General features: G+C 39.3%; 1 protein-coding gene across 1 annotated transcript; it reads right to left on the reverse strand.

Moving 5' to 3' along the window:
- sgip1b (SH3GL interacting endocytic adaptor 1b) lies at positions 1 to 24,992 on the reverse strand. The gene is made up of 23 exons (XM_065953852.1): positions 24,580 to 24,992; positions 17,457 to 17,520; positions 16,889 to 16,934; positions 15,004 to 15,060; positions 14,661 to 14,718; positions 12,511 to 12,689; positions 11,120 to 11,131; positions 10,572 to 10,583; positions 10,118 to 10,142; positions 9,569 to 9,632; positions 9,022 to 9,092; positions 8,835 to 8,909; positions 8,667 to 8,735; positions 7,817 to 8,581; positions 6,414 to 6,535; positions 6,138 to 6,288; positions 5,522 to 5,633; positions 5,151 to 5,306; positions 4,886 to 5,018; positions 4,586 to 4,788; positions 4,383 to 4,447; positions 3,462 to 3,626; positions 1 to 3,349 (listed from the first exon to the last, which is right to left on the reverse strand). The coding sequence occupies exons 1-23, from the start codon at positions 24,587 to 24,589 to the stop codon at positions 3,327 to 3,329; spliced, it is 2,637 nt and encodes an 878-aa protein (XP_065809924.1). The 5' UTR covers positions 24,590 to 24,992; the 3' UTR covers positions 1 to 3,326.
- Between the last annotated feature and the right edge of the window lie 614 nt (positions 24,993 to 25,606).

Consider the following 25,606-nt stretch of genomic DNA (forward strand, 5'->3'; position numbering starts at 1 on the left):
TCATCTTTCCTCTTCTTTATTACCAAGTAAAACAGGTATTACATTATATTGATTCTTTTCATATATTTACTTTCAAAATCTTTGGATGGGAAATTTACATGAAATATTTGCATATTCTGTGTCTAACACAGTGAAAGGAATAAAGACAAAACGTTGTAGAAAAAATAAACTTACAGAAAAATAAACTTACAGAAACCCTCCGATATTGGAGGACTTGGTGTTTGCTCAAATATAAGGCAAAGAAAAAGATAAGCATTATAAAAAGAAACATTGTTGTACTTCATAACAAAAAAACATGTTTATTTATTTTTCCAAAAACCTAATGAAATATTATACACCCAGGCCAAAACTGTGAGTCAACACATTAAAACATTCTATGAAATGTGATGTTTAACATGTGTATGTGAAGCAATTACATTTTTTATTGATGAAATTTATGATGTGTTTTGAGTGAAAGTCAAACACAGGAGAATGTCAAACACCTATATCAGATGCATGTTATGGGTATATCAATGGATACATGCCAAATTGATCGACAATGGGTTTCTGAAGGTGCAACAACAGCAAAACAGAGAGTGGAGGTTCAGGTGAAGGCAGAAAGTCTCCTCTCATAGCACACGTATACAATAACATGTATCATGACCATATTGGGATGAATAAGTTAGTATTGCATTGATAAGATCTGTGATGGACAAATGCAGATTTCATGCGGCACCGTTTGGAGTTATTCATCAACAGTAACACTTGATTTTTTTTTTTTTTTTTTTTACAGGAAACCCACACGTAAAACCATAGGTGAAAAGTGGTGTTATCACATAGAACCAAATGCATTATGAGTGCTGACATCAATAAACCAAGAGACAATCACAGACACATCCATATGCCCAGAGAAATATTTGAAACATAGCTTTTTTTTTATATATATACACTTTTTACATTTTAGTTTTTAAATATTGCTATTAGAAAATGATAAAACATTTTTTCAACATGGTGGAAAAGGAAGAAAATAATCAGGGACATGAATAGTGCTTACTTCTTGATGGATGTTTCTTTTATAACTCTGTGATATCCCCATTAATACTCTATAACACCTCTATCAAAGGTCATGATCAAAGAAATTAGCCGACTGTTTAAGAACAGTCAAAGGCAATTCCTTCTATCCTCTAACTCAGGTCCCATCTAAATTTCTCCTGAAACTTAAAGCTCCTTTTACCACCATATGGCACTCACATCTGGCTCTATATCTACTCACATCTTAAGGCCCTTTAAACTTAAAAAATCTGTAACAATAACAGTTTAAATCAACTGTTCAACTGAAAGTAGCAGCTTCTGTTAGTCACAAAGGTATCACCTCATCAGTATGACCATCCACACATCACTACAAACATCCCTTTAGCCCTGTGACGTGGAGGAATTGATGAATCTCAGCATTGCACGTGCCCACACTTGTATGTAATGTGTAATGATTTTGTTCTCCAGCAGGTCATGTTCAGTTTCAATCCTCTGTTCACATGAACCATTAGCAGCAAAATGCCATCAGAGTTAATGGTTAAAGTTTAGCATTTTTATGTGCGTCAACCCTGATAGCATGATGGGAACATTTGAGCAAGTACAAAGATCTGATTTTGTTGATAAATTAATATAAATTAAAATAAGTTAATTTGAGCAAATTCTCACTAGATGTATTAGCATGTTTGCTAACACCCAAATAACACAAAAATGAACATATCTGCAAAGTAGGTAGCTTAAGAAGTAAGTAGCCACACCACAGCCACCCATTAAAAAATACACACTGAATACAAATTGGAAAATGTGTTGTGTGTCTGTTTTGATGTACTATTTTGAAACTGTATAAAGGTTAGTTTGTACTTGATTAGCTTTCAGACAAGCTGTCTAAGCTAGCTAACAAATGCCTGCATGATTCGCTGCTTTTAGGTAATTTTAAGCTAAACATATAGATTCTTAACCCTAACCTGGACAGTAACTTGAACACATAATTATTTGATACAGAACTTGAAGGTCTTATTGATATTTTTAGCCGACATTACTAATATTTTTTGGCCACCGTGGGCCAGCCCAAACACGCTGATAAGGCTACAAACACTGACACTAACACAAATTAGCGCTTCCAGATGATACACAACGTTAGCATTCATTTGGAGTCATGTTTCTGCCCAGTATATTCTCTACTTCTATATTTGTTTGAATAGTCTTTATCAACTCCCTATAGAAAAAAAATCTGCCTTCCAAGCTGCTATTAGAGCCACTTTGTTATGGCTAATTGCTATCTTAGATATCAGCTTGGTGCCAGGCTTGTGAAGAACATTGGGTGGTTTTGTTTAAGCTTCTTCAGTGAAAAAGCTGCCTGTTGTTTCTAAGAGGAATGTCATGATGATGTGTTAAAATAATAATATTGATAAAAGATTTTAAACGTACATTTAAAACTTGCATTAAATTGGAGAAAGATGAGTGAAACTGAGCAAGGAAGGTTATAAATTAGTAGTTTTCTTTGTATGGTTATAATTTATCTACAAAATATAGTCAATGTACTTAAAAAAGGTTTTACTCTGCTCCAAATCCATTAAGACAGAGGCTCACATATAATTCTATCTAAAGCACCTCAGAGTACTGATATTATAGTCTAGTGCTGCGGGTCATTTTGTACTGTGAACGGACCAGTCACCTTTAATCACAAGACTGAAACAATGGGCTGTGGCGTTTCAAAGGCTGACTACATGAAAGTAATTTCTAAGTCATTAAGAATGATGTCTCATGGTAGAAAAACAAATCTGATTTGAGGTGGCAGTGTAAATCAGATTTTACCATGTAACCTTAAACCTATTTAAATTAAACTCTAAAGCAACCCTATGTTAACTTTTTTACATTTTCCGTTCTTTTCCACCTTGTTTAAGATTGTTTTGATTTATATAATATATTCACATTTTCTTTTTTACAGTGCATTGCGATGACAACAGGTAAGACAAAAGAAATTGCAATGTATAAGGCTGGATCACTGTATGAATCCACAAATATGTCAACGAGAAAAAAAAAAATCAGAGTGTCCTTATATTTTTCTCCATGTAAGCCCATAAGTGTTCCAAGTGCACAGAGTAATGATTTGTTTTTACTTGCATAAACTCAGCAGCAGTCATTCTACTGAATATGATATTAACTGTGTGTGTGTGATCTGTTGTACTGAAAAATCTCATCATTACATCTAATGGCTGCGTAAGATAAAGTTTCATATTCTCTAAACATGGGATGGATCCGTCGTCTTCACAGTCAGAAGCCGTTGATTCTTATTGTTCCGTGCACAAACAGGTCCACTAATTGTCCGCCAGGTATTTCCCTGTGACACAAAATGAAACATGTCAGAGAGTTGTAACATTTAGCTTTGAATGTGTCTACATATTTAGAAGACAAACAATTATGTCACAAACATTTCTGATGCGTCTACTGACCTGCAGCAAATCTCTTCTTGATCAGAGAGAGCCGGTAGCCCGTCCCGACCAGCTGGATGTCGCACCCTGACAGAGTGCTGCCCTCACTGGTGAACTGGACTGACAGTTGTGAGGATTTAAAGGAACCTTCAGTCATCTGGAACCGGCCCAAAAGAGCCCCGACTCCTGGAGGAGGCACACAGAATGGATGGTATTTGTTTCTATCGTGATACGTTTAGTTTCAAAATGATGTCATGTAAAAAGTTGCAAACTATCAGAGAGATTTCTGTCTTAAAGTTCAGCCACATATACAAGAAAAGAATGAGACTCATTGTCTATTAGACCCTTTGAACTACGTAATAAAATATGATTTCACAAGTGCCTACATTGGTATTTTTCGTAATGGGGAAATAATTTCTTGAAATATCTTATCACATTTTTTTTAAACAAAATTTGTTTACTTAACAGGGACACATGTAATGAACATTGCTTCATGTTAAATACAAAGTAGATGCCATGCATACTGGTTTCTAGCCGTGGCTTATTTGCAGCCCTTTTCACTGGCTGGTCTTTTAGATACATGAAACATAGATATAATGATACATGCTTTTGTGTTTTTGCTTATTGTATTGAAATGTCAGCACTTCACATCCCTAAACCTACTCAATTTAAGTGTATGTCACATATGTCTATTTTCTTTTGGTCTTTTTGTTTGATTTTGGATAAAAGTGAAATCAGGTTAACAGAACAATGATCTATCTCAGCGAAGTTTACACCACAAGTAATGAGGACATCAATGAAGTTACTTTGTGATGACGCAAAGGACACAAGTGTTAAAACCATGCTTGGCTATTGTAGATTTTTTTTTTGTTCGATTTAAAGGATAATGCATCATTCAAAGGGTTAAAATCCGATTACTGCAAGACAACAATGAGCACTTACCTCCATTTTCAGATCGAGGAGAGAGGCTGGGGATTTTCCACTGTATTGTTTGCTGATCTGGATTCCTTTAGAGGAAAACGATAACACATTACAGAGTTGCTTCATGACATTGATCAAATTATATAAAGTAAGCCATTAGGCTCCATGTCCAATACAAAAGAAACCTGGAGAGAGAAAAAGTTGTGCCAGATTTTCATCTTTACCAGGTAGCAGGGGGGATCATGGCCTGTACTGTGGCCATGACTCCATCCACAGGAACCAGGAAGTTGATATCGTGTAGTGGCATGGGGGCAGCCATGGCCTCTGTGTTGTATTTGTAGTCTATTCTAAGGTCCGTGTTGTTGGCATCGCCTCGCCAACTCAACGCCAGGTTCAGAGGAGTGGACTGGATTCCCTCCGATGACACCTGAGAGAACAAGAAACAAAGACATTGAGATGTATGGATGGATTAATATACAGAAGTTAGACACAAACTAATGCACAGTTGAAAAGATATTTGATACCTGATACTTGATCATGTCCACGTTGTAGTACGTCGCCTGAGGCTTCTGTTCAGCCACTTTTTTCAGATGGCTCATGAGGTTTGGCATATTTACCCAGAACTCCTTTGTGTCTGCACTGTTTGCTGTGGAATCACTTAGAAAATAAATGTATAAATTTGAATTAAATATATTGCCGGAGCGCCAGAACTAAAGCCATGTATCATGCATTTCTAATAAAACAAATCAAGTCTATAATGAGTGGGTTTTTCATTGGTGTTTTTCTCACCAGCACAGCAGCTGTGGGTTAGGGAGGACCTGTTCCAGTCGGTTGTAGTTGCTGATGCTGAAGGTGAGGATGGGCTGAGTCGGATGGCTGGCAAAATGTCTCGTGATACCCGCAGGAAAGGACAGCACCATCTCTCCTGTGATCTTCACAGCACATCTGATACAGACGGAGAGGGGAGGCAGATCAGATCTCAGAGATCATGCTTACACAGAAATGATCGTTTGCCACCAGTCTCATAGTCTGCAGTCCAGAAAACCATCACATAAAAGTCAGCCAACTGGAAGAATGTTGTTATATTTCTTTTTATTCTGGCCTTTTTCTTTCATCTATTTATTGCATTAATCTTAAGTAGGAGAGAAATGGGGACCTACTTGCTGGGGTCTGCGCCTTTGAAGTAGGCATTGATGGTTTCTGTGAAGGCTGCAGCCACAGGCAGAGTGTCCTGAGGTCCCATGGTGAGCGGACTGGGCCCTCTGGAGCATCCTTTGGAAAACACAAATACACACACAACGCTTTTACAATCTACATTTATACAATATTGAATCCCGCAGGTCATTCCTGATATACTCCAATTTTTTGGAGGGAATAAGGGAGTGTTAACATAAAAAGCAAACAGGAAAACTACCGCTACAATCCATCTAGGAACTAGACTCTAGGTGAGTGAGTAAGCAGGACAAGGGATCAGATGGGTGGCAATTGTCTTGCTCAATGAAAGCAGGTAATAAAAGGGTTTGTGCTTTGGATCCATGCACTAGTGGAACTGCAGGGGCGATCTGGCTCTACTCACCTTCAAAAGCTAAATAAAACCTGCCGTGGTCAAACCAAACCAGAGGCAGTGAGGCCTCTGAGCGAGCAGAGATATGAGGAGGAGAGAATTATTGAGAGGGGCAGACTGTGAGGAAGGACACGATGAGGAGAGACACGCAACATGGACACACATTGATATATGAAGCTAGAGGAAATGAGGGAGACAAGATGGTGGTGTACCTGTGGTGGGTGTGTTAAGCTCTTTTCCTAATGTTGGAGTAGACGCTGCACTCTGCATGGTGATAGAAGAGATGGAGGAGGAGCTCTCCGCACGGGCCAAAGGGGCGAAAGGTGGGGGGCTGCCTGAAACCGGGGGACTGAAGGGCCGAGACTGGAGACAGAACATGAAAACACAAACACGTTAATTGTTTTGTTTTTCCTTTTTTTTAAATTAAATGTGAGAATAACTGTCAGCAAAGGAGGTTTTAGGTTAAATCAATGACTCTTTATATGTACCAGGTCTGTGATTGGTTTCCCCGGCGGCAGTTTTGGTCGTGACGAAGGTCGAGGAGGAGGAGGAGGAGGGACTGGACTGCCTCGAGACTGAGGAGTGGCAGGACGAGCTGGCGATGAGGGGCCTGCCGTACAACATCAGAGTGTGTGGTTTAAAATGTGCTCTGAGCACAGTGAACGAAAGATCTCATTCAACATCAGCTCCAACACTTCTTACCCACTCACATTCACACACCGACTATAATTAACATACCCAGTCCTCCCAGTTTCACCATCATTTAAAGTTGGTAATGTGAATATTAGACTGATCAGTCTATTATCATACTAATCTGTTACTCCTAATACTACACATACGTTTGACATTATCACTGAAATTGTAGCTATAAATCATATTTTTGTATTCGTTGTTGCTCTGTTTGTCTCTATCTTAATTTCTCTTCCTGCATCTCCCTCCATCCCACTTTAGAGCTCAACACCGTTCAGCAGATTTTTGTTCAATATGAGCATCTTAAAGGAAGTTTATCTTTGATACTAAATGTTGCTTAGTATTGAGCTCATGGTGGATTCATGTTAGTTATTTGTAATAATATATAACAAAGAGTCAGGTCTCTTACCTGCTCTTTTGTAGGGAGAGTGTCTTGAGATAACATTAGTTATGAAGTGGCACTATACAAATAAAGATTGATGATGATGATGATGGCAGAGGCTGCTATGTAAAGTGTGCATCAATACTAATTGTACACGCAGTCTTGCAGAATTAAACCAAATAAATACTGTTGTGGATAAAGAATCGTAAGGCTGAAAGCTCACACTGTACCACTAGGGGTCAGTAAGAAAGCAGTTTACCTCAAATCAACATGACTTCATTCTTACAAGTTATCATAAAAATAGATAGAATCAATATTATATCTGGTGACTGCATCAAAAATATTGTTAAACTTTTCAGACTAAATTGAAAGCAGGGAGCTTCACACTGACATGTTTCCCCTCAGAGCGGGAACATTGACTCTGTGCCCATCACTACAATATGACATGAATAAAAAGACAAATAGTGCAAAATGAAGTCATATGAATATAAATCATCTTTATACACTACTCATATAAAATACTGAAATACACAACATATTTATTGTTTTGTATTACCAAAAGTGTATTTCTGCATGACTACATGAAGACCTCCAGCATTACAAAATCAATTCAGAAACATACGAATTCACAAAATCTAACTTTTAAGATAATACATTTTTTTCTTTAACTTTTTTGTATTGTTTTTTTTCAACATAAACATGCTTTTAGAACAATAGTTGCACTTGTAAGTTTTTATGCAGATGAGAAAAAGTGTACGTCTAGTGCAACAAAGTGATGAACAATCAAACAAACCTCTGCAAAGGTTTCAGAATACTCACTGCTGCCCGAGCCCGGCCCCGGGGAAGACATGATGGACCTGTAAGTGGTTGGAGGAAGAGGAGGCGGTGTGCCCCTGAAGCTCGGTGTTAATTCTCTGGGCGAACCCACAAAGTCAGGGATATCGTCTCTCAGGTACACTCCTTCTGGAGTCCTCTTTCCCCCCACACCCCCCAGTACCAGAGGAGATGTCCCCCCTGCCCGAGGAGACCTTCGCTCTGCAGGCAGAGGAGGCACAGGGCTGATTGGGGCCGGGGACGAACAGTACGCTGCAAACTGCAGCACCTCCTCATCGATGGCGTCCTCGTCGAGGCACAGAGGAGGTGAGATAGAGGGGGAAAAGTCTGGAGGAAGGGGAGGGGCCGGTTCATCTGGAGGAGGAGGTCCGAGTACTATGAAGGGGGGTGAGTCTGGGGGTGAGAAAGGAGGAGGAGGAGACCCAGGAGAAAAAGGCGGAGGGGAAGGTGGGGGCTCGTCTGGAGGTGGTCCTGGGGAGAGGCAGGGGGTGGATGGTGTGGAGGAGGGTGTGTCAGGGGCAGGGGAGTCAGGTGGTGGAGGGGGAGGGAGTTCATCAGGCGGCGGAGGTCTGTCGTCAGTGAAAGTAACCCATCGAGGTGAAACGTATTCCTCGCTGGTGTGGGGGCTGTCCGAGGGGCCAAACACATCGTCCAGGTCGGGGCCAGGTGAGCCTCGGTAGGAGGCGGGGGACAGGACGTTCAGGTAGATTGGGGCAGAGCTACGAGCTGCTCTTCCATTGGGTAGATCAGCTGCAGAATGTTAGGTAGAATTGAATTTAGGAAAGACTTAAATCAAAGCTCTTATAAAAAGAAAGACTGAAAATGTCAGACTCACCAACAAAGTCTGAAGGACAGCCGTAATGACTTCTTGATGGAATGTTTTTTGGAGGAAGAGGAGGAGGAGCTGCAACATGCAGGACATTCAAGCCAGTTAGACATGAAAATACAAACAGGCCTACACACAATCACAAACACAAAGTGTTAATCATTCACTCCAGCTCACCTCCGGTTTGGTAACTTCTGCTCAGCGGTGATTCTGATCGATGTCTAGACTCTACCCAAACTTCTGTATGGACCACTGTGATTGGATAATATAAGAAAAGAAGGTAAAAATCACCTCTGTGTAAAGCACCTGCTACATGAAGTGCAGAGTTTCAGTTGATGAGATGTACTATTGAGAGTAGACAAACCATCATATCTGGCATATTTGGTCTCTGAAGGCAGCCCAAAAAAGGCAGGAACGTTCTGTGATAGCCGGTCACTACAAAATGAGAAACACGTTAGGTTCAGAGTATTTTTTGTCTAAAAGTTTCTGCTGCATTAAACCTTTTTGAAAAAAAAATATCCCATTGCAACATTTTTCAATTAATGCAGCAGTACTAATAACAAATGAGACTAACAATTATTCATTCATTCTTCATTGAATCATCTGCAGAACAATTATTAATTTCATTATTACATTTAATACAATCCCCAGAGGTTGAACTGAACACTTTAAATTATGTATTTGTCAAACCAAACCCACCTAATCTTCAGCCACATGACAAAAAGTAGCTTACTTAAAGTCGTTACATTAAGCTGGAACCAGAACGTTTTTACATGTTTACTTGAAGTAAGTATTTGTCAATTCAATGTTATATTGATGCATAAATGTTTTCAGCTGTATTGCAGGTTGATAAAGAGTGTTAACAGGTCTGACCACTGTCAGTTGTTAGTGTTGCTAAAATAAAGGCCGACCTTGGCGTCTCAGGTGCAGGACTTGGAGTAGGTGTGGAGCGTCTGGGTCTGGCAATCTCTTCACCTACAGGAGAAAAATTAAAACTCAACTGTTGTTCTGTTACACATGCAAATGAATAAATCATTTTCACAAAATGGCTTATTTTTAGCTTCATTAGCAGTTTTGCTCCAGGGAGATATTTGTGTGTCAGTGGGTTCGGACTAAAATAGCTCAAAAGTATTTGGTTCATTGCCAAGGATAAATTTTAATCATCATTTTTATAACTAAATATGAAAGCCATGATTAAGTCAGCCCGACCATAACCTTTTAGTTTATGACAATTCATGTAACACTTCATGTAATATTCCCAAAAGCCCAGCTACACCCTGTCTTTAGAGCTACCTAGCAAATGTTAGCATGCTAACTGGTTAAATCAAGATTGTAAACATTTTAACTGCTAAGAACAACATGTTAGCAATTTGTGCTATGTTAGCATTAAGGTTAATGCTCTTTTAAAGTACAAGCAGGAGGATAGATAGCCTATATAAAAGCTCTTTAAGTTTACTTACAGGACAAATTTCTTTTTATCTGCCCCTGTAAAAGACAAAATCCAAACAAAACACAAATTGAGGATAAAGACATGTAAACATAAGCACCAAAACCACCGCTTCAACTTAGTTTGTCTGTTTCAATCAATGATGTTTTATTAAAAAATATTTTGAAAAGAAAATAAACTTTATAAACATTGTAGATTTGTATTACTTCTTTAATCGTATATTAACTACAGTTATATAAAATGCATTTAAACAATATAAGTAGCATTAAAAATGCATTAACATGGTCACAACACTTAGATATCTTTCACTTGTTTTGAACTTTTAATACATAAAGCTTATTTCTTAATGTTGAGTGCATCACTTTCACTTAAAAAAAAAAAAGAAAAACAGGTCAGACAGCAGAGAATAAAAACTGTGTTCGGGCTGTTGTCTTTCAAACAGCCAGCAGAGGGCGCAAGAGACTCACCGGGCTGCGTCTCTGAGACCAGCAAAAAGGAAGAGAGAACAGACCTGGGTCAGAGAGTGAGTGACAAATCAGTCAAATGGACACAAACTAAAAACTGCACACACCGCAAAACTTTACTTGCACCGCAAAGCTGTAATAATGCAGCGTGAGCCATAACACCTTTGAGATCATGAGGATCGCCATCACCTACAACCAACACCTACAACCAACACCTACAGAGCAGAGCAGCATACTGAAGGTAGCAGGTCGCACAGCTCCCCAGAGACCAAATCATTTGATTTAGAGCTGTTTGTGTGTTATGTTTACTGCGCATTATGTTACACAGACACTTTGCCAGACAGGTACAAGTAAAGATAGCAGGGAGAAATTAACAAAGGAAGTGAGGACATTCTAGGCCTAAGAACAGACAGAAACACTCAAGGTGAGATAAAAAACTGCATGCAGGAAATAATGTGAATCCAAAGAAGTAACATGTTTATCAAGCATGTCCTGGTGAATTCATGTCATGCAGCACATGTTTGTGGTGTCAAAATGAATGACAAGCTTACCGGACTTCTCCTCTGCAAGATTATGGAAGATAAGAGAGAAAAAGAACAAATAGAGAGAAAGTGTCAGATGGAGAGATTACTGAAGACCATTTATAAAGACCATCATTTACTAAATGTTTTTAGGAGGACATTTCTTGTAAAAACTCACTTACACTGTATTCAAGACGATTTCAAATTAAATGTTCCACAAACACTGAAGAGCACACTGAGGCATATTTGACTGCTAACATGCTTGAGCAAAATAACTGGATATACTGTTTACGTCACGCCTGGAGCCCATTATCAGAAGGCTTTGGTATTAATTTGACTTAGACAGTTTGATCATCCATCGTTTTCAATGAATCCCAAGAAACAAATGCATCTATGAAGTCATGCAGGTGTCGTCGCACCACTTCATCTTTCAGAGATTGGATTAATGTCTTCAAGTTTCCAGAGATTGGCGCCTGCGTTGAGCGATTATTTTGACTTATTTCTCTTTGTGATTTATGACGGCCTCTGAGATCAGACATTAGCCAGTGTAAAGGGACCTGCATGGACGCATATGCAGGGTTCCCTTCATAACAACACCTCTCTTGATACCGTGTTCACTTCAGGAGTAGTAGAATTGACTACTTATCATGCCAGCTTGTTTGCTGAGGCTTACAGAAGCACTAAGTGGACATGCATCTATATATTGTATTGTCTCACCTTTCCCATTATAATGAGTAACTTCCGGTTGTTATCTTTAGATAAGTTATTTTTATTGTTATCTTGAAATAACTAAGCTGATTTTCCCATTATAATAGATACATTTATCTCATTATCTCGGGATAACTGAAGCTTGTTTTCTCATGATGACAGGATCATTAGCCTGGTCACTGTGGTACACTACACCACAACGTGCCACGCTGTCATCACCCACACTAATGAGGGAAGTGTAGCCTGTTTCTGTCTTCTGTTTTGTGCTTCTGCAGTTCTGGGGATAAGAGATAAATAAGTTGAGAATAAGATGAGTCTCTGTGTTCACTATTCGGTGTATGTCATGCTCCACTCTCTTTCACTACAATTCCTCACTGTCTCAAACAGTCGTATCAATTAAAGCGATAAAAAACAACATACCTGTCATCAGGTTTCAACTTTTGAAGATGTTTGTAGAAACTAATTTAAGAACACAGGTTTGAACAAGTCTGCGGTTTACAAACACCGCATAAGACTTTTCTTGCAAACTTTCTTAAAAACAAATGTAACTAAATACTTGTGAACTTAGTGGTCAATAAGGCTGATTGTGTGCGTGTGTGTGTGTGTGTGTGTGTGTGTGTGTGTGTGTGTGTGTGTGTGCATGTGAAGGTGTTCCACAATTGCGCCCTTCAGTCAGGTAAAAGAGAAAAAGAGCTCTGATCAGCAGCACTCACCAGAGATGGAGACAGCGCCAGGCCTCCCACTGAGGCTTTCAGCTCGTCCATGGACGGAGGGACACACTTGGCGCTGTCCGACACCAGAGGTTTGATCTTGATTTTGAATTTTTTCTTGCTGTCGTCCTCGTCATCCTCAGAGTCACTGGAGGAGAAAAACTGCTTTCCTTTGGACGCTGGTGAACATGGGTCAAGGACAACGTTTTTTCTAGAACATTTAGAGGTTACATTTCACTTAATAATAAATACATTTGGTCTAAATCACACACTGCAGAACTCAGCAGGCAGTGGTTGAAAGTAAAAACGTATACTTCTTCAAGTTTTGAGGTACTTCTACTTCTACTACTACTGAGCGTTTTAATTCTCTGCTACGCCTCCGTCTACTGCACTTAAATTCAGAGGCAAATCTTTATTTTTACTACACAATATCTTTTTGAGAACTTCAGTCACTAGCTCCTTCAAACATTTTAAACAATACTGCAAACATAAACAAAAGATAAAATCATATTATAGACTGAAATAGAGTTGTATTGATCACCATTCAAAAGCTACAAAGCAAAATAATTTCCATAAAGTAGTTGAATTTAGCTAAATGTGTGTATTTAAATAACAAACACCAAAAGGAAAATGCTGTTTTGCATATTGAATACTTTGCATGCAGCAATCAAGAAAAAAAGGGTCAGATATAAAGATTTGTAGCTTCTTTAAGTCATGTGAGACATTTGTTTGCACTAAAAGGCCATTTTTAAGATACGGAAGAGGATTAGGGCCACTGAAAAAAACATTTTTTAAATTCTGACTTTAATCTCACACCGTGTCCTAACATCCCACGAGCGCTATATATCACAAAATAAACTGTAGGGCGCAAATCTAGAACATGGTCCCATGGATCGCACGCTAGCTGTCCACACTGTGTATGTTACATATATCATTCTTTGCTCTGAATTTCAGTTTCCCCTTGCAAACAACATGACATCTAGTGCTTTTGTATTGAAGGTGGACAAAATGAAATGTGGTTGCTTTGTATTTAGGAGCTGTTCACTCGAATCCCAACACAGAGGCTCGTCAATAAACGGCAAAAAAAGTTGTTGCTCGCGTCACAAGCTGGACAGTTTGTCAGAGAAAGAATTCGGAGATTAAAGAAATTCGGAACCCCAAAAACAATTTTTCAGTGACCATAATCCTCTTCCGTAGTGAGATGTCTGTCCAGCTCCGGGATATTGTGACGACTTTTTTTACATTTCATTTTTGACATTCTAATAGCCTATACATCGATTGATCGATTGATTAAAACAGAAAGGGACTTATCGTCATTGCAGAACTTAAATGTGCACTAGGGAGTTTTGGTAGAGAAATGTGAAAGTTGTAGAAATGTACAGATTCTGTGGTATATGTTCATAACTCTTTACACAAACTGTCCTCAGAGGAAAATGTGTTCCCTGGAACACTGTTTGAAGATAAAAAGCTACGCGAGAAGTTATGGTGGTGGGCCCGGAAAAGAGAAAGCGTAACTCTCCTGGTAGCTTTTTAGCTCAAAGAGTGTTCCAGGGACCCATTGTTTCCTTTGAATACATTTTGTGTATTCAGTTCAGAAAATACAGCATATAATTGTTTCACTTCCCCAACTTTCAAATTTCACTAACAAATCTACATAGTGCACCTTTAAAAACTAGTTTAAAAGGTTTCTTAATTGGGGTGTGGCTACTTTTTCTTAACATCCCACTCTCTGTCACTGGAACAACATTACATCTGCTGTTACTCACTCTCGGATTAATCCTCCAGCTCGAGGGAAGTCTCCATCATACCTGCTTTCTATAAATCCATTTCAAATATACAGCTGCTGACACCTCTGGAGTTAACACTTAAAACAGTAGCAACCTGGGGGTCAGTAGTTAATGAGGACTGGGGCTCAGTGACAGCAAAGCCAGTCTAAATGTAATGTAGCTTTGTCAAGTGTCCTTCCTGCTTTTAGCACTGCACAGACACACACATGATAAACAGAGAGAGGGAGGGATTATTGATTTGGCCCATTCAATGCTGAGAAACACTGGTCCAATAAGTCACTCAGCCAAACAGGTCAATAGTTTTTTCTGGAGAAGAGTCCCCAGACTGCTTCTACTGCTGCTTCCTCTCCTTAATAAAAAGGATATCATCAGACTCGTCGCCAGGCCGGAGGCTGAAGCCCTCCTCATCCACGTCAGGAGACGCCTGCAGGAGAGACGGGAGGAGGTGACAGTCATTTTGACTTCATCACACACTCCTGTAATGTTGCTTAATTCTTTCCTCTGCATATAAATGTGGACCGTCAGCTTCGTGCTGACTCATGGAACATGCAGTCATCACTCTTTTTACAGTGTTTACTCAATTATTTTAAACCTAGTGATACATGAAACTGGGTACCTCAGCCACAGTATTTTAATAGTGAAGCTGCAATGTTGCTTATTGAAAGAATTTGTGAGGACTTAAATAAGGAGTAGGGCTCTGCATACTCACATATCTGTCCCAGTCAATCTCCCCGTAGAACCCGTTTGGTGCTCCATTCGCCTTTTTCTATTATTATTTTTTTTTTAGAAAAGACGGGATGTTAACAGGAGAACATCACAGAGCACACAACAGGTATTTAAATGTCACTTTGAGTTGTCAATGTGCATAAATAAATGATGAACCAGAAGCAGAGTTTGGTTTATCACAATTTGGTTTTAGATTGAATAGTTTTGGTTTGTTGCGCCTTTCACTTACAATAATGCTGCACACACCAAGTGAATCGCAGCAAAACCCTTAAAACATAAGCATGACTAGAATCATGAGCGATCAGATGAACTGACAGCTGTTTGGAATAAACATATCTGAAACAAGAATGGCGAGATAAAAAATTATTATCCAAACTGTCCTTTGTTCAGCCCTGTAACGCAATCATGTGAGGCCCCGCTGAAGCTAAACTTGAGTGTGCCTTTTTTTTTTTTTTTTTATTGTTGGAGTGAATGAAGGGCCGGCCAACCCTGCTGAAGAGAGGGAGCGACGCTGGACAAAGTCATGAGACAGAGAAATACAATAAAATAAAATAATTAATATGACAAAGGCTGCCATTCTAGAGCACAAGTTTACCTCTAGTCTATTGTGGAGTTAATAGTATTTTACAGAGTTGATTGTACTGAATACATTTTTCACAGTTTGAGCTTTTTAACATGACAAACTATTAAGTCACAGTCACTATCAAGGTGCTGATCCTGTGACTGTCACGGTGCGGGAGCTGTCCATGGTACTCCTGAGTATTCGACTCCATTACTTCATTACTCATTGTTTCACTGTGCAGGATTTCTTTAAGCCAGATCGAGATCAGCGTAGGTTCAAGCAGAACGACTGTTTATATTCTCTCACACATTTATTCATTGTTCTTTATTCGACTTTGCCACTCCCTCTGTCTCCCTGCTTTGGTCAACGGCTGATGGGGGGCGTTTACTCTTTTAGTAATAAACCAACCAGATTCTGCCACGACCTCTATCAACCAATCATCCTGCTGCGGCCATATTTTTAAAATCCTTTCTCCTCTCTCTCGCTGTCAGTTTGTTGTTTCAGTTTGATTGCTGCCGCCACCCTCCACCTCAATCACCTCCAATCCATCTCCTCGAGTACATGAAGACATCATGCTGCAGTCTAATCGCCAAAGACGTTGCACATTTGTCTTTTTCTAAACGTTTAAATAAATAATTGTCCTCTCTTAATTAACTCTCTCCTGATTGAACTGTTTACCTTACCATCACTGTCGGTAACCTTAGCTGTTGCTACGAGACAAACGTACCTGCCAGACTGCACCCTATGTGTCAAAGGTTCACCCTTTTAAAATATAGACGTTATTTTAGGAAAACTGTTGACCAGCAACAATTCTTTAAAAAATCAATTTATTTATTTTTACGCCGAATATACAGATAGTATTTGCAGGGGCCCCCCATCTTGCTGGGACTGCAGGGGTACACTTTACAGCCCAGCCTTCGTTATATTCCTGAGATTTATAGGCTAACTTCCCGGCTAAACTTTAACCCTTCAATGCTACGCTGTGTTTCTGTTTAATGAGGGTTTATGCCAGCATAGAAGTTGGTTTAGGTTTTTTTTTTACCTGCATATAAGGAGGTCTGATCAAATGTATTTTTTATTTTTTGTCACTTTCAGACTTTGTTGTAGTGATGTTGCCATAAGTCGCGATCTTAGCAGATATTGTAGTGAGTATGAAAAGCAAAACAATGGAATAGAGAAAGTTTTAATTAAGTCCAAATCATAAATCTACACCCTTTTGCTTCATTATTTTGATGATTTCTTTTGTTAAACAGCATTGCATCTTTTAAAACTTTATAAATTCACAGAAAATCTAACAAGTACTTACACTTCCTTTCTTACTGCTTCCACTTCCTTCTTTGTCAGGTGAACTCCTGTTTGAAGGGAAAAGAACGAAGAAAAATGATCATAACGTTGGTGTAATGTTTATCAGTCTATCAGGGGTCTGATATAACCAGCATGAGCATTTTTTTTAGAAGATTTTGGTACTGAGACTTTTTTTTTTTCTCCAATGCTCCTTTGATAAATATAAACTGAGTTTGAACAGAAAAGTAAACATTTATGCGTTACAAAAATATATATATAAATGAATTTATGCTTTGAGGAAGTGATGATTTACTCTTAATAAACCAACAAACATTTCTCACACATAACAAAACCAGCGTGGGAGAGCATGCAGCACAGCAATCGTTTAATCTCATCCAGTTTAATCTTGGTTCACGATCTTGGGAAGATAAAATTAATAATTAATTAAAATTGAAACTTGATTAATTGCCCAGCCCTACACAATTTGATGGTTACCAAAATAGTATGTGGGTTTCTTCATTCAAATTTCTTCACATTGTCCAACTAATGAGGCGGATGTATGTAAATTATGTTGTGAGTGTAAGTCTTACGTTGTGTCTGTATCCTTGTCTTTCTTTCGTAAGCCCAGGGCTTTCCTTGTTCGGTTTTTCAGTCCTGGTGCAAAAAGATAGAGAGATAGAGAGAGAGAGAGAGAGAGAGAGAGAGAGAGAGAGATGAAGAACAATTTTAAGTCTAAGAGCCAAGTATAAAGTCAAGTGTTCTTTGAAAGCATTTTAGAGCCAATTACACTAATAATACCAGACTTTTACACAGCAGTAACTGAAGGATGAAACACAGGAAACCCCAATAAGTTGTTATAAATTAATTAAATGATTCAGGACATAAACATCCTGCCATCTGGAGACAGTCTGAGTGTGAAATGAAAAAGGACAGACTCAATCCCCTTAAGTGCCCCCCCCCCTCCCTGACTGTAGAAACTGTAGAAAAAAAACACAAGCACAGGTTGATCAATGAGTTTACTTCATTAGTGAGATCTGAAGGACAGAGGAGAGAGATCTACTACAGCCGCCTGTCGGCCAAACTGAGAGCCAAGACCCCTGCAGCAGTGACGGTTCATACTGAGCAACTCCAATCAGGATGACTAAAGAAACAATTCATTTCCATGTGTGAGAGGCTCATTTGTGGCATCACTGAAACAGTATACAAAAAAAACAACAGAGCTACAATTATGGTGTTTTAATAAGAAGTAAAAACAACATTTTAGAATTACATCACCAACAACAACAAAAAATGTTGCTTTTAAACAAAGTTGCTGGCTTTTCTGTCTCAAAATGTTTGGTGTGAAGATTTAATTTTCCATGAATTTAAGATGAATTTGATTAAATGTCTGTCAGTTGTTTGAAAAGTAACCAACTTAACTTGGTAATTAAATGCTAAATTTGCAGCACGAGGAGAAAAAAAAAACTCTCCATATTCTACAACACATCATGTTCTATGAGGGGATTTTAGATTTCTGTAATCTTGAAATGATGTACTGAATTTTGTGCTAAATGCGAAATGAATCATACTAACGTGCCCACAATGACAATGCAATGAAATACAACAAAAGTAATAAATAGCGCTGCTGTGCTTGTAGCAACACACTAAATAACTGCTTTTAACTTAATTCAACTAAAAAAAGTGTACATTTCTTATACAGACTGCTGTGTTGGATGCTAGTTTGTCTTTGGACAGAAAGTAAACCTATACATTTACTTTTTCTCTCTATTAGCCCACCTTTTACACATAAAAAGTCATTGTGTTAGCATGCTAACACAATGACTTTTTACCACGCTAACATGATTAGTTTAGAGTGTGAGCATGCACATAATAAACTAAACATATACCATGTTAACCAAAATAGTTAGCCTGCTAACATTTAGCAATTCTTTTAATTAGCACTTTATCAAAAACGTTGACCAGAAGTTTGTAGTTGATGATATATTCTAACTATATTTTCATGCTAACTTAGCTCAAAGTAGAAAATAAAGTTCTTGATTGTCCTCCATTGAACACAGACACAGAACTGAGGACCTCTCTCTGACTGAGTTACCAAACAGCAAACTCTCACTAGCTAAGCCACAAAAGAAATCCCACAGGCTGCATTAATCCCATATTTCGTTATTTGTGAGTGTTGGCTGTGCTGTGAAACAGGTTTTGGTCCCCAAAATAGACAGCTGACAGGTTTGCATAACAGTGTTTCAAAAGACAAGAGAGCACTCGCATCCATAGAGGTTCACATGTGATGGACAGTTGGGTGGATGAACATTGTGTACTATTCAGAGGCAGCTCATTTTGGGGTTGTCTTTGCTCGGCGTCTCTTTTTGTGATATAAAAGCCGAGTTTAAAACCGGAACAAGAACTGTTATAACTGACATTTTGCAATGATGATATTCTCAGTTATCCTACGCCAAGACTGGATTGTGGTGTATTGATGTCTGTTAACAGTAAAAAAAGAAAAATGAATGTGACTTCAAAATGAAAGTTGAGTCACAGATTTGATGATCCTGATTATACACTAATGAACATTGTGAATGTGAAGGCTCTTCTCTGGCCTGGTGTGTAGTACATCCATGTGGGGAGGAAGCTCTCAGGGTACTGAAGGACATCTCAGGGCCTGTGATGTATGAGTAGTTGGCTGTGTTGCTCAATAGCACAGATTATTCCTGCATCATAGCTCTTCATCAGAGGAAGCTGCCCTGAACAGCGAGCGCTCTGTCCAGTCCAAACCCACGTGTGTCTTTTTATGTGATAAGACTGAAAACCGAAAATGGACCCTGATGTTAATATGTAACAAACCTGCAGATAAAAATATGACACTCACTGAGGCAGAAAAAGCATTTGTTGGTCACATTGCACTATCACAAAAAGACGGTTTCCTTTTGTAACCCATTTACAAGGTTTGCCTGAGGTGAGCCCTACAAAAATCATTCACAGAGAGCTCATTGTAATTAAAGATTTGAGATGTAAATATAGAAAAGTGTGGGTCCTTCTTTAAGCCTTATTATGAGAGTTACGTTGAAACACATATTGCTTAACCTTAAGTCAAATAGTAGTTACATTTAATTGTTTATTCTGTTACCCACACCAGAGACAGCAAACGCTGGGAAGAGAGAAGGCATCGAATCGAGATGGGATTCGAAACCCGTGGCTGCTGCGATGAGGACTATAACCTCTGTAAATGGGGTAGCATGATAACTGCAAGGCCATCGGCGCACCAATTGTCTTTACATCTAATTCATCTTTATCCTGCTGACAAAAAAACACCTCACTCTTTATGAACATCCTTCAGTCTGGCAAAACAGAAAATACACAAGTGTGCAATTAGCTCCAACTTGCAGATCCTACATCAATCTGCTGTTTAGCTTACTTTTTAAACTAACTGTGTATGTTACACGGTGTGTCACATTAATTAAAAATACATCATCCTATCTTTATTTAGACATCATGCTTACTACGCAATGCAACGCAATTCGACACAAATTATTCTCAGGGTAACTGATTGGCCAAATTGTGTCAATGCATGACACAAATGTTCATGAGCATTGTTATTGCATGGCCTTTTAATCAGCTAATACCTTTAGAGGAACAAGTTATCCCTTTAAACGTGTTCCAAAGTACATGTTGGTTTCCCAATCCCCTGGCAGCTACATATAATGAGTGTTTGATTTTGCAATACATCTGACATTCATTTAGCATATAACACCACTTGCTAGATGTCATTCAGCTGGATCTTGTGGATGTCTGAAATCAACAGAAGAAATCTGAAACCGGATGACTTGCAGATGTGACTGAAAGCTCCAAAAGTAACCTTGACTTCAGAATGTTTCTGTCAGACTATCTCAGGTCAAGAATGAAGCTTCCTCTCTCTGACTGTTTGTCTTTAAGGTTTGTTTGTCCTACAGGCACAGCTGATTAATGTCACTCTCATCAGCATCTGACTCCCATTCCTGGGATAATGGTGTATGTGGACAAACCAGTGAGAAGGACAATTATTTTTGCCACTGCTCCTAAAGATTGGCGCACAGTTTTTGTAGTTTACTCCAACGGATACATTTTCAGTTATTCATGCTAGTTTTCAATCAAGCAACAGTGTGAAAAATCTACTTTGTCTTTCTTTAGATGCCAAACTCTGCCACAGGATTGTTGTCTGCTTAACAACAACGGCCCCAATTGCCAGTGAATAAGAGGTGGGATGAAAAAAAAAAAAAGGAGAAATAAAAACAAGTTTGGTAAAAAGTAACTGAAGTTATTGTTGCTTTGACCTCTTAATGAATCAGACTGAACAATACTTTAAAAGCCCAACAACAATCCATTTGCTTCTCTTCCTCCATAAGATTAAGCATCATATCAACCAGCAGCAACTACTTTTGTAGAGCTGAAAAAAAAAAGAAAAGAATCACGTAAAATAAAATGGGACAATAAATAATGTACAGCAGAGTGTTTCTAGTGAAGACATTAATGACAGTTTAAGTTATCAAAATGTTAGCAATCAGTTTTTCTCTTTGATACTTTTAAGTTCTTAAATTAAAGACAATTATAACTGTTACAAATAACACAAATTGGGGCGCTGGTGGCGCAGTGGTTAGTGCGCGCGCCCCATGTATGGAGGCTGTAGCCTCAAGCGGGCGGCCCGGGTTCACATCCCACCTTAGGCTTCTTTCCCGCATGTCATTCCCCACTCTCTCTCCCTGATTTCCAACTCTATCCACTGTCTTATCTCTCCATTAAAAGCATAAAAGGCCCAAAAATAAATCTTAAATTAAAAAAAAAAAAAAAAAAACACAAATTGGGGGGGGGCAGTAGCCTATAATGGTTAGTGTGCGCGCCCCATGGAGGCTACAGTCCTCTAAGCAGGCAGCCAGGGTTGAATCCGACCTGTAGCTCCTTTCCCACAAATCATTCGCACTCTCTCACTCTCTCTCCAATTTCTGGCCTATCTTCAAAAAAAAAAAAACCCTTAAAGCCACCTTTAAAATATAAATTAATAAAAATAACACAAAGTAAAGATATTAGAAATCTTCAGCTGACACGTAAGGTCAGGAGGAAACTTGAGCTGAACTGACGCTAACATTAGCTCCACTGGTTGCTAGGTTGGGGCGGCAGTAGCTCAGTCTGTAGGGACTTGGGTTGGGAACCGGAGGGTCGCCGGCTCAAGTCCCAGTGCGGACCAAATATGGAAGTTGGTCTGGTATCTGGAGAGGAGCCAGATCACCTCCTGAGCACTGCCGAGGTGCCCTTCAACAAGGCACCAAACCCCTTTCCCACCATCAGCTCAGGAGCACTCGCTGTGGGCCACTCCGTCACTCTGTCATCTCTCCATTAGTGCATGTCCATAGGATCCTGTTTGTGCATGTGTGTGTATATTTCAGCATGTGTGTGTTCATGACTTACAGAGTGTAAAAACTGAAATTTCCCCTTGCAGGGATCAATATACAAATACATGATCAAATACAAGTAAATCTTAATCTTAATTTTAGTCTTAGGTGTTTAGTATGCTTATAGGTCATATAGGTCCGGTCATTTAACAGTGATAGCAAGCGCATAGCATCCATACACGGTAAATAGTAAAGATAATTTTATACATTATATTTTAATAATATGTCTTCTTTTTTTTATCCGACAAGTATCTGCGTGGTACTCTGTATCTACAAGTCAAAAAAAACTGAACATACCGATTTCTAACTTGTAAAGTTTCGGTCAACTGAAGTAATGCCAATCTCTGTCTTTTTAAATGATCCTGCTACTGATCTTCAACCTCTGGAAGTAGTTCTGGCAATCTGATTTTCAGTCTTGCATGAACTGTGTTTAGAAGTTGCCTGAAAATGTGAAAATCATTGTGACCCCTCATGCCACACTCTGGTGAATGGACAGCAGAAAAAGGTCACAATAAGTGTGTTATATTTTTATCAATGAATCTTTTATCAAAGACTAAGTCACTCATATGGCTCGAGAGAGATTTCATATTGATTTATTATGTAATAGAGATCGTACATGCTGAATAAGCAGCAAGGTTGTTATTAAAGCCGATGCACTGCAGCCAAGTTCTACTCCAATAAACATGTACATCATGTCCCTAACTACACCTGACAGCCTATACTGAGTAATTAGCAGTGCACATGTAGCTAACAAAGCAAATGATAAGCATGTGACATCTGTGCTGCTGTGTAGCTCAAACTGAGCACAATATCATGGCAGGATGACTGCAGGCCCTTTGCTAATAATAGCAACCTTCCATTAGCATGTTGGCATTCATGGATGGTAAAGGCAATCATCTTCCATACAGGGTTATATGTATGCATAATTTACATTTACAATCATAGCTTGTAATGAACTTTCTCACTACATCACATTTTACTCTGATCTAGAATTATATGTTTTACTTTAAGCAGCAAGTGCGGCAAATCATGTATGATTTTAGCTATAGGTGTTGAGAATTGTTCAATTCAGGCATCAATTTTGAGACCTGGTCAGGGGGTAATGAACCTTTCTGGCACAGTTGCTTATACCACACTTTAAGTGGTATCATGGCCAATATCTGTACTGACATCAGTATTCGAACACCTCAAGTTTCAGCATCACTTGTCCTAATATTACTCATTGCTAGCTAAAGCAGCTAATTAGTGCAGCTTGTTGGTTTAGTTCTCTCCTCAGAAACACCTTCACGTTGCAACACTGACACCCAATACTGATACCAGAATCGTTATTAGCCACTGAAACTAGTGTTGTTATCAGGTATCAGGACAAACTCCAGCTTCAGCACCACTTTTCCTAATGTTATGCACTGCAGGCAACACCTCAGAGGTATGAAAGACTTCAACTTCATGGCTCAGATCTTTCTTCAAATAGCATATATGAACATGACAAAGACCGAGTATAGAGACACCGATACCCAAACTGATACCTGTATCTTTATAGGCCCCGGGTACTGATATCTGTTTAGGGACAGTTGTAGTTTTGACATCTGTTTTCCTCATTGTTAGCCTAGCTTTACCAATTTTTCCAAGTTAAGATATCTCCTTTGATAGGTTTTCACATGACATAGACTGATTAAAGAGACACTGCTACTTGATACCAGATACCGATACCAGTATTGATGGCCTCCAGCTGGTGTCGGTAAAACTCTAGTTTAAACATTAATTGTCCAATGATTATTCTCTGCCAGCTACAGCAATGTAGGTATGATTTAGTGGCACTGATACCTGATACCAGTGTTGCTATAATACCAGTAAATGTATCAGGACAACTCTAGTTTTAGTACCTGTCCTAATATTAGTATACATTAGCCTACTGGGTGCAGATTCCTGGTTCAGACCTTCCTTCAGGTTACATAGATTGAGAGATAAAGATATAATAGACATCATTTAAATCTGATTCTGCACAATATGAGACACATGTGGCAACACAGAAAGCAGGACATCAGCTGATCTGTATTAAATGTGCTCCTCAGATCCTCTTCTACAAATCTAAATCTTATCACGCCTTCATCTGTCACTAACACACCCAAGAATTTACACAAACAGGCCAAATTGTCACACTGGTCATGCATATAGCTGCTCAGTGCAGCTCAAAGGTCCTCACTGCACGACACATCACATTAGCTGAAGCACAGGAGGGCAGGAGGAGAAAAAAAAACATGGGAAATAAAGGAGAACGAGTGCACAGATTATTTACCTTGCATCATGATTGCAGATTTTCATCCTACGTTGCCCTTCTGGTGCGCAGGCGGACAGAAAAAGAGAAATCCAGCCGGTCAAAGGATGCCTGGGCAGGGCATAGCTAATTCCGCACAGCTCCCTCAGCGATGCACGATCCCTCCACCCCCCCAAGGGCCCGACTCCTAGACACCCGCACAGGCAGGGAGGTGGGGTAAGGTGGGGAAAAGCTGAGGCAATAGAAGCAGCAAGGGTGGAGGGCACAGTTAAAGGAGACACCCGAGGAATATGCAGCAAATCCGGGGATAGAAAAGGGGGGGGGGGGGGGGGTCTGTTAGGCCCCGGACGCACAGGCAGCTCCAACACACGCCATCTCTGAGAGGGGGGATGCTGAGGAAAGGCGAAGGAGAGGAAGAAAGCAGAGAGAGAGAGAGAGTGAGTGAGTGAGTGAGTGAGGTAGGGGAAGACTGGGAGAGAGAGGAGGAGGAGGGAGGAAAGGGGGGAGGGAGTAGGAGGCTTGCTGATGTCACATCTGCACTAAACCAATCCCTGCAAGCATGGTCACATGTCTGCTGTCCCCTGATGCCTTAGTACCTCTCGGCTTGCCTCGAGCACACACTCTACAGCCAAGTGCGTGCATATTATACAAGGTGTCACAAAATAAAACAGCACAGGAAATCTTTACTCAAATTAAAACAAAACTAAAAAAAAGTGCTTTCAATCTGATACAAATCATCCTAAAATTGCAAATGTTTGTGTTTATAAGAGGTGATTTATGCATTATTTAATTTATATTTATACTTGTATGGCATTTAAGGAGCAAAGATAAAAAGTCTTAATCTAAAAAGAGGGACAAATACAGACATTCAGACAAACACAGGTTAAAAATCGAGGTCAGACACAGCTATTCAGGCGACTAGGAAAAGGTCTCTTGTTGTCTTTCTTTGAAATCCTGAATAGACTGAAGAAAAATAAATAAACAGAAGAGGAAAGAGGATTCTGAGACTCTGTCCTTGAGTGAGCGACGGATAAAAGCTCCGATTAAA

Source organism: Labrus bergylta, chromosome 4 (assembly GCF_963930695.1).
Source record: "Labrus bergylta chromosome 4, fLabBer1.1, whole genome shotgun sequence".
NCBI lineage: Eukaryota > Metazoa > Chordata > Actinopteri > Labriformes > Labridae > Labrus > Labrus bergylta.